This window comes from Coptis chinensis, chromosome 8, assembly GCF_015680905.1.
Source record: "Coptis chinensis isolate HL-2020 chromosome 8, ASM1568090v1, whole genome shotgun sequence".
Lineage (NCBI taxonomy): Eukaryota > Viridiplantae > Streptophyta > Magnoliopsida > Ranunculales > Ranunculaceae > Coptis > Coptis chinensis.
The window spans coordinates 10,932,764-10,942,286 of NC_141463.1; the positions used below are offsets into that span (position 1 = coordinate 10,932,764).

General features: G+C 34.6%; 1 protein-coding gene and 1 pseudogene across 2 annotated transcripts; one reads left to right on the plus strand and one right to left on the minus strand.

Moving 5' to 3' along the window:
- The first annotated feature begins 2,456 nt into the window (after window positions 1-2,456).
- Window positions 2,457-3,870, plus strand: LOC147479911 (diphthamide biosynthesis protein 3 pseudogene; annotated as a pseudogene). Its single transcript, XR_015206359.1, has 2 exons — window positions 2,457-3,136; window positions 3,223-3,870. The product of XR_015206359.1 is annotated as a diphthamide biosynthesis protein 3 pseudogene (transcript).
- Window positions 3,871-4,926: 1,056 nt separating this feature from the next.
- On the minus strand, window positions 4,927-9,523 carry LOC147479912 (protein GAMETE EXPRESSED 3-like). Its single transcript, XM_086578518.1, has 11 exons — window positions 9,457-9,523; window positions 8,456-8,670; window positions 8,019-8,348; window positions 7,613-7,859; window positions 7,215-7,506; window positions 7,043-7,046; window positions 6,764-6,851; window positions 6,218-6,250; window positions 6,076-6,135; window positions 5,792-5,934; window positions 4,927-5,715 (listed from the first exon to the last, which is right to left on the minus strand). The coding sequence occupies exons 1-11, from the start codon at window positions 9,521-9,523 to the stop codon at window positions 5,056-5,058; spliced, it is 2,139 nt and encodes a 712-aa protein (XP_086434644.1). The 3' UTR covers window positions 4,927-5,055.

The window sequence follows — 9,523 nt, forward strand, 5'->3', positions numbered from 1 at the left end:
CAAACTCTTTTGATGTATATGTAGAACTAAGTATATTACACTTTTGATATTTTGGAAGGAACACGTTGGTCATTATTTTTATGCTTTAGATGGAACAAGTAGATTGGATTGTTCTTTCTTTATTGACGGGAAAAAGTTATTAAATTATTTTAGCATTGCTGCGTGTTGGATGGTCTAAATTCGTTTATTTAGTTTGTTGCATGATGTATTGTTTAAGCAATGTGTTTTTATCATTCAGTGTGGATATGGTGAAAATGGCAGGTGTGAATAATTTTGCAGGTTTATAGGATGAAATCAAATAATCAAGGTTTTTTTTTTTTTATTTTTTTGATTTTTTTTTTTGAGGTTGATAGGATGAAATCAAATAATCAGGGTTTTTTTTTTTGAAAAAAAAGAGTATAAACCACAGTTTTGTAAGCACAGTGGTTTAAAGAGATTGTATAACCCACGGTTTGCATCAAACAGTGGTAATTATTATCAACATTTCCCAATAAAAAGAGCCAATCGTAAAGACTATTAACCAGACTATTAACCACGGTTTTTTATATCATAATACCACCGTTTTTCCAAAACCGTGGTATATAAGAGATACTTGTGGTTAATGAGCTTTTCTATAGTAGTGATCTATCACATTTTATATTGAACTTTGAACATTTTTTTGGCTTGGTTGAGATCTACATTTGTTAGAGGGACCATTATTAGCTTCATTATATTTTTGATAGTTGCATATAATCTGATTAGCTTGGCAGTGTCATAGTCTCTCTTACGATTATTACTCACACAACCTATATTTCTTTGTAGAATGATGCTACCATCTCTACGTGTCTTGGTCTTCAAAGTTAGGACATGGAATATAATGTTTCAAATGAGAACTTTAATTTTAATAATATTCACTATTCAGTATTCTCTAAGAAATGTTGAGCGGCTTAATTAAGGCAATTAATTCATCTTGGGTCCTTGGTACAACTTTTTGTACTAAACTCTCTGTATCTGAAGTATATTCAAAGCTTTGCATTGTATTAATGCCATGATAAATATTTTTATTTTATTCTTTGCTTTGGGGATATTTTATCTCGAAGAAAGTGTTTATATCTCCAATTCAAAATACCTACCATATTATTTTTCAAATCTCACAAGTTTTTCAAGGCCTACAATATGCTAGGTATTTTGAATTGTCTGAATTTTAAAGACCTTAACACCTAGAGATGGTAGTATCCAAAAATAGAAATGCTTCTGTTTGTTTGTATTTGAAATGTATCAGTATAGTTGTTTTTTGGTAGATTTTTTTTCCAAATGGTTGTGGAATTTGAGTACTTATTATTATTATTATTTTTTTTTAATTTTTTTTAATGAATTGTCATTTTCAGTTGCCAACAATTTTCCATTTTTTCACCGTCTTTACTATACTAATTAGTTTTAAATATATAGTTTTGTTAGTATTCAATGGCAAGAATGTGAGTTTTCCAATTCAGTCACAGCAAAAGATATCATTCTGATGTAATCACTATATCTTTTTTTGTTTGTTTTCATTTGATTGGGTTGATTTATCTTTTCAGCAAACATCTTGAATACTACTTCAGTCATTTTATTCAGGTAGACATTTAGGGATTATTTGTTTTTTCTTTTTTTCAGCATTCAGAGGTGTTGAAACATTAGTTTTAAAGATTCAAATGATTTCGAGAGTTGTTTGTTTTTTCAACAGTCTTTAACGTTCAGCGGAAAACTTGTCTTTAGCGTTCCGTGGTCACATCCCTCCTTAACGCTGAATCTGTGTCATTGTTGAAGGATGTGACGAGCATGTCCTTCATCGGCCCAAAATTGAACTACTCATTTGCAAAACATAACAAAGAGAGAGGGAGATAGAGAGAGCGATAAAAAGAGAGAAATCAAACATAAGGATGTGTTATCTGATGGGAAAGAAACAGTAAGAGAGATTGGGATGAAAAAGATAGGAGGAGAGAGAGATTGGGTTGGGCTGGTGAAGAATACGATGGGAGGAAATAGAAAGAGATTAGTTTTTATTTATTTTTTTTGGTTAAGTACTGAAGTGTAGACAATCCCATACATTTGTTAGAATATTTTTTTCCAAGTACGTCCAAAGTCCCATTTGTTTTCTTCTATAGACAATAATTACCATTCAAATAAAGAATCATAATAATACTAAAATTGAATGTTCAAACCTGAAAAATATGCCGAAAATTAAATAGATTATGTATTTATTTTTATTTTTTTGGTAATGAATCGATTATGTACTTAATTCGTAAATATCATAGTGTGTTGACTTCTATCCATATAAATTATACATTTTCTATTACAAATAAATGCAAATTTTCTAATTTTTTTTGTATTTTTTATACAATTAAATTTGTGTTTAACATAGATAACAATGTAATAAGGGTGAAATTGTCCAAATTATTTTTATTCAGCATTCAAAGTCAGGTCATTATGACAGGAAACAAATGTGATTTTAAGAGTTCAGCGTTCAGTATTAAGAGAGTGGGCCATTTAGCACTCAGCATTGAGAGGCTCAAAAAAACAAACCAACCCTTTGTAGAGAGCTAGAAAAAAAGGATGTCATACGATGATGTAGAGATTGAAGACATGGAGTGGAATGAAGAGCTTCTGGCCTACACGTATCCATGTCCCTGTGGGGATCTATTTCAGATCACCTAAGAAGAAGTCAAAATAGGAGAAGAAATTGCTCGATGCCCTAGCTGTTCTCTGTATATTACTGTCATTTACAATATGGAAGACTTTATGGGAGACTCAAACCCGAATAACAAGAACAAGAATTTGCAACAGCCAATAGCAGTCTCATAGAAAAGAATTTTTGGTCACGTTTTGGAATTGTTAGGAACTTGAAGTTTCCAGTTTTGTTTACGTTTTTCCTTTTTCTTTTCTCCATTTGTCAATTATGTTGTAACACCTCATTTACTTTTTCAGTACTTGATAAAAATACCAGAATAAGAAGATAATTTGTGGGATTGCTTATTTTGCCATAGTATATCCTGAGTATGCTGTTACGGCGACTAGCATTGTTTTTTCGCGAAATATCTATACAAATTCCATTGTTTGTGTCAATGGCTGGACTTGCAGCAGAAGGTTTGAAATATGATAAAGTGATAGGGCAGTCCAAGTAAGTTTAAATTTAATGATTAGAAGTCTTTGAAGTTGTACACATTTGTTCGATTCTATTCATTCTTCGGGTTTGTGTCTTTGTAGAGATTTATCAACAGGAGCAAGCCACAAATATTCAAAGAACAGCAACAAAATCTTACTAGATGGGCTGTAAGTTACTCATATCAGAAAGTTTGACAACTTTTGAAATTTCTTATCATGCTAATTTGACTCAATCCACATTAGATAAGGCTTCTTTCTTTGTTGTAGGAAACTAATATAGTTGTTACCATAGTACAAAATATCTTGATATATTACGATATTTGCATGTGAAACAATGTCAAATATCTCTAAAAAGAAGAATATATATACGATACATATCTAGAAATTGAATATCGATAAATATCCATATATTTTGTACTATGGTTGTTATAATACCGCAGGTTCTGTTTTCGGGATCTATAACAAGAGTTCTCATGAAGCACTAATATCAGCAATGTCAGAGAAAGCAAGTGTATTAGAGTGCATTGAAGCGATTGAAAGTGCTGTCTAGTTTGGTCCTTTCATTGCATTAAGAGAATTTTTATATTTATCGAAATTTCATTTCATTTCCCTCTCATCGTGGTGGTTGGATACTTGGATACACCAGAAATGAAGTATGAAGATTGTTCACTAAAGGGCGATATGTTGATACTTTCTTTTTGTATGTGAAATTGAGGAAATTTTAATAGAAGGAAAAGATTTGTACGTGTTTTTCAGTTGCATTTGAGTTTGGACATCACCATGAATCTACAAATATAACGGTGTGTTTGAAATTTTCCACTCTTTAAAATGTTAAGTTTGGTTAGTTGAATTTAGCAAGCAACCGAACCAAGTAAGTATCTATGGATAGCAGAACAATTATTGAACTTCTAATTCTAATCCTTACACACAAAGTACATCCTATTAATAACAAAATGATTCAAGGCGGATCTATAATATCTCTTTTGCACAAGTACATCCTTTTATCTATTACCTTTGCGAAAGCTATGAAACTATTTGGATGTTAAACTTTTAATTGATAGAACTTCAACAAATTCAACTGCTTGTTAGTTTATTAAAACCCAAGATAGAATGAATAACTTGATCCTTCAATATCAGATGGCCAAAAAAGTATCCACATTAGCAAGGCAGAATAATTGATGAAAATACACGACTGTATTCAGCTAAACAGAATAGCTTCCATTTCTAGCTGTACTTCTACAACAGTATTTGACTCGATCACTTAAACTTTATTTCTGCTTCTACACCAGTATTTGACTCCAACTTTATTTAAATTTACAAACATCTATTAATGCAGCTTATACCAAATGATTCTGCCCTGTACACTCTTAACTGTATATTTTTGGATCGTACTACTATAGTACCAGTAGATCTATTTACAAATGACAATGGAAACTCATAAACTAGTGGTTCCAGTCTCCAAATAATGAAGTCAGATACAGGGGAGAAAGGGAACTGTTATTCCAGCGATCACAAATTACTACTCACAGTTTCATTTTCTTTCTTGCAATCTCTCTTCAGTCTTCACATTGTGGTTTCCCTGACAATTTAATTAGCATATAATTGTCTTTCACGGAATTAATCAGCATGTGTAGTTGTTTCCTTCACAATCAGAGCTAGATTAATCCATTTATGTGAACATGTTGACTTTCATATTTCAAGGAAGCCTTGGCACTATAATACATTGGGGTTGATAAAAGAAAAGAGTAAGAAAATAGACTGAGCAAGGAGTAGAGGAAATGTTTTGACATTTAGGTAAACTATCACAGTTACCGTGCAACTGTAACTCAACGATAGAGTTAGTTATAGTGTTATAAAACGCAGACACAGAGGTGGCCAATGTTAAGAGACTAACTAATGAACATTTCGAAAAGGGGGCAATGCCCTGATCTTCCTCTAGTTAGTTAAAGACAAGGACCTCCTCCTCTTTAAACTACTGTTCCTACTAGATGAGCCCTTCTGTATGAAGTCCTCCACATGTTGTTCTACTTCCCTCAGTTCCGCCAAATTCTTCCCAGGGAAAAGCGGGTTTTCAAATCCTTTTAAACGTGCTGAAGGATGCAATGAAGTCTCCAGTATTGCCTCCTCGAATATTCCAGCACTACTAGAAGTTCCAATCTCAGTATGAACCTTTGCACTAGCTGTTGACTCAATATCACCAAAATAATAATAAGATTGAGCCTCTTCTTCGGGGTGTACACTGTCATTGCTGTTATTACTACTACTATTACTGGCATCACTGGTACTTCTTTCTCTCGAAGATGCATCGCTTACTGTGTGAAAGATACTTACACTCTCTTTCTTCCTACCCTGAAAAGAGTAGCTCTTTGTAGTTTCCGCCCCATACAATGGAAGGACAGAGTGGACTTGTGGCTGCTTTGCTCTGTCCTTGCCAAAGCTATACGTAGTTGAAAGCTTCCTTTCGATGCCTTCCCTCTCTTTGACCAGATCTCCCAATTTCTCCAGTACTTCACTGCCGACTGCTTCTTCTGCTGCCTTCTGTTCCAGCTCTGTGATTGTCCTATCGAATACCTTCTTTCTAACTTGAAGTGAACGCTGAAATATAAAACTGTCAGAAACACAATAAGAGAACTTTTCTGCTCAGCGTAGTTAAAATTAAAAGCTTGCTCACCCTCTTTTCCAAAAATTTCCCAAGGTCTCGATCCTGAAGTTTCTTCTTCCTCCAAAATATGCAGCAGAATCGGATGAGCACAACTAGTAATGCTAAGACTACTGTCTCAAACAATAGGAAAAACAGAATCGCTCTTTCATTGCCTGCAAAGTAGTGACATGATCATGAGATCTTAGACTTAATGAACTGTTATTCTACACTCTTTTGTAGCTCCTCGGTAGTAGATGCACTCTTTTTGTCTACTACCTCTTGAAGAGATATATGTAATTGAACTTTCATATCACCTGTGTAGATGCTTAAATGTCTAATTTTTGCTTGGATGCAGGTGGATGTGGTCTTTTGACCTGTTGGCAAGAGAACAAGTTAAATTACATACCACCCATGCTATCCCAATATAAAAAGGGCAACTAAATATGAGCTTCTTACTTGTACTGCGGCATGCCATGGAGCTGCCCACATCTGCTCCAAAAAAGAACATATTTACAATATCAATCCCATCAACTAAGGGAATCAGCTCCAAATGGAGCAGAGGAGTTAAAATGAGTGAAGAAATATTATTGACAGAGTGATCCCGTGCATGTGTTATTCGATCCCCTTCCATTAATCATTCTTTTCTTCCTTTCTTACCAACATTATCCAGTCTATGGAGGGAAAGCCTCCAAACCTATTTCTCAAGCCAAAGAAGGCATATAAGTGGTACTCATAACCAGACTTAGAACCGGCATTATTGGGCTGAACAACACAACACACCCCTGAAGGGCAAGGAGAACTAGCCGCAGTAAGCTACATAAATGCAACCATGTAGTATTTGTGCATGTTCTTTGGATCCATGAAAAATGCTCATTAGATACCATATTATCAATGATATTATTTCAGTCACGACTCTTATAACACAACCAAAAAATGAAAAAATAAGTCGAAGATTTTTTTGTTCGCTTTAAAGTGCATTAAATATTTGTCAAATGATCTTACTGGCTGCAGCTATAAAAGCAAGAAGAATCCTCTCATCCAATGCAAAGTGGTCTGTATCACCCTCGGACAGCAGTAATCTAAACTTTACCTGGTAATTAATCAACCATTAATTAAAACATTTTAAAGTCCTGCAAACGAACATAAATCTTTTCATAGGAACAGAATCAATATTTTTCGTGGATAATTTTCAAGAAAATTAGGTGTATATTACATTTACCCACCCTTAAACACTACTTTTCATGGTAACGTTCTTTTGGAAGGAGCAAACATGTATTTTACTTGTCTGGCCATTAAAAAATCATTGCACCTCATATACGCATCAACCAAACAAATTTTATATTTCTCATATATGCATCAACCAAACAAAATCACTGCCCATAAAACGTGAATTTTGTTTACATCTACAAAGCCTGAAGTTCCATGGGCTCGGGTAAAACTTCATAAAATAGACATACCAGGGTACTTCCCAGTCCAGTGACGGTTTCCAGTAGCAGGTACCAACAAACTGAATACTGTATTTATAGGTTTCATTGCTGAAATGTAAGTAGAGTCACCCAATGATGTATGACTTATTTTTTTCTCCATCCGGGTCTGAGAAATATACACAGCATATCCCGAGCAATCAAGAACTGGACTAACTTGAACCACAGAATCAAGATTATTGGCCCTCGGGAATTTCTTGAGATTTCCAGATGGTGAATATGAATAGAGAAATCCATCCAACGAACCAATGGATATATATCCTTATAAAGCATTATGGTAATAACAGGAGAAGAATAGTTAGATAAATAGCAAAAAAAAAAAAACAAGTTTAACTTAACATAAAAAGTAAATTAGTCATACATTTACCATAAAGGTCAACTACTGGCGAGCAATCTGCTGTACTTAGTGGGCCAATGCTCTTCTGCCACAGAAGACTCCCAGTAATAGCATCTAAGGCAAAGACAAGAGCACTAACTGGTAGAGTAACATAAACAAGACCATTATTTCCAGCAGTGATTATAAGGAGTTTGTCGAATGCAGTAAAATCCTGGATCCATTTGTATTGAGGAGTCCGCATGGACAAGGAGTAGAGTTCTCCTTGATTATTAGAAATCTGCCAAGACAAAACACAAAGTTCCATCAGGTTTGTAATGAAAACCAAATTAGTATGTATGACAATAAATTGGAGTCTAGTCCTAATACAAGCACAATCTCAAAACAAGAAATCTGTAACAGTTTAAAAAAAACAAGGAAGGTGGAGGTATAACCTTACATAAATACTCCCTTCACATTGATCTACGACTGGGACCGAAGTAAAATAACAATCAGTATCACCCTTCTTACAACCTTGACGGTAACCAAATCGATAAAGAACGGGTAGCGTAAGCCATAAAACATCTCCTCGCAGCGTATATCCAAACAGTCCTCGGTTCTTAACATTGATGAACATGCATGAACTCAATGAGCTCACTGCAATCCCAATAATCTCTACAGATCCTCCAGCGATTGAGTTATTACTAAAGAAAACTTCAACTGCAGATTGAGCAGTCCCAATATTTGCAGGCATAATTTTCAAAACTCTGTTTTCGGCAATTAAATATATCTGTAACAACAGGAATACTAAATAGTGCTCACTGTTTATAGGAAACTGTTATACAATTTGAACTTGTAGCTAGGCAAAAATGTTTAATAGTTCTGATAATACATTACCTTTCCTCTTTCATCAATAACTGGAGCTATATCGGCTTGACACGCGTAATCCATATGTACATCCCAGGCAATAGTACCATTACTTTCAAATGCAAATAAGTTTCTTTCGGAACAAGTGTAAACTTTCCCATCATCTCCAATCAATGGTTTTGTAAGCCTATATGTAGGCTTTCTAAACGTCCTTGGAGCTGGAACAATAGGAAGATACACAATGACTAATGAGAAGTATCCTTATACAGGGCCGGCCCTGAAAATTGAGGGGCCCAAGGCGAGTTTTTTAAAATGGGCCTATATTATTGAGAAAAAAACAAGTGTTTTAAGTGAGGGGACGTGGGCTAATGTTTAAGTGGACTGGACTGCACATAATTTGACCTGATGAACAACCGGAAGTCATTTATGTGGTACAGTGGGTATAAAATTATACTTGGGGCCCAAAATTTAACCAACAAGCTGGGGGCCCTAGGCGGCCGCCTAGTTGGCCTGCCCTCAGAGCCGGCCCTGTCCTTATATATGGAGTGACTTCAATAAAAGTTTACAAAGTAAGCATTCTTCAAGAGTTATAAAGATTGGTAGACTGGAAGTTTGTAATAAAGTAATAGGTACCTAGTCCTCAAAATGACAAAACTGACAAGAATAATTTGGCAAAAGAATAATTTTAAGTGTGTTACTAATTGACTCAGATTATACTTGGTGACAGCCATCCTTCTAAGTTCTAAGCAACAAACTAATAAATCATATAATTTTCGAAAATCAAAATTTTCAGTATTCGATATTAATGTGACAATACCAGAGGTCACGAAGGTTTTCGACAAAGATCAAAAGAGTTCTTGATCTCATTTAAAATAGGCTTGCCAATAAATTAAAAATGATATTAATGTGACAATCACACAGACAGACAGTAGTCAGCAGGCAGAAATCCAGATTTTTGGTTCACCTAGTAATGCAATAGGCCAATAGCACAAAGTATAGTCGAATGAGTGGAATGAACAAAATCCTATTACTTATAAGCAAATCTAACACAAACTTGTCAATGTATGACCAATTAGCCATCTCCTTGCCCGTGACCAT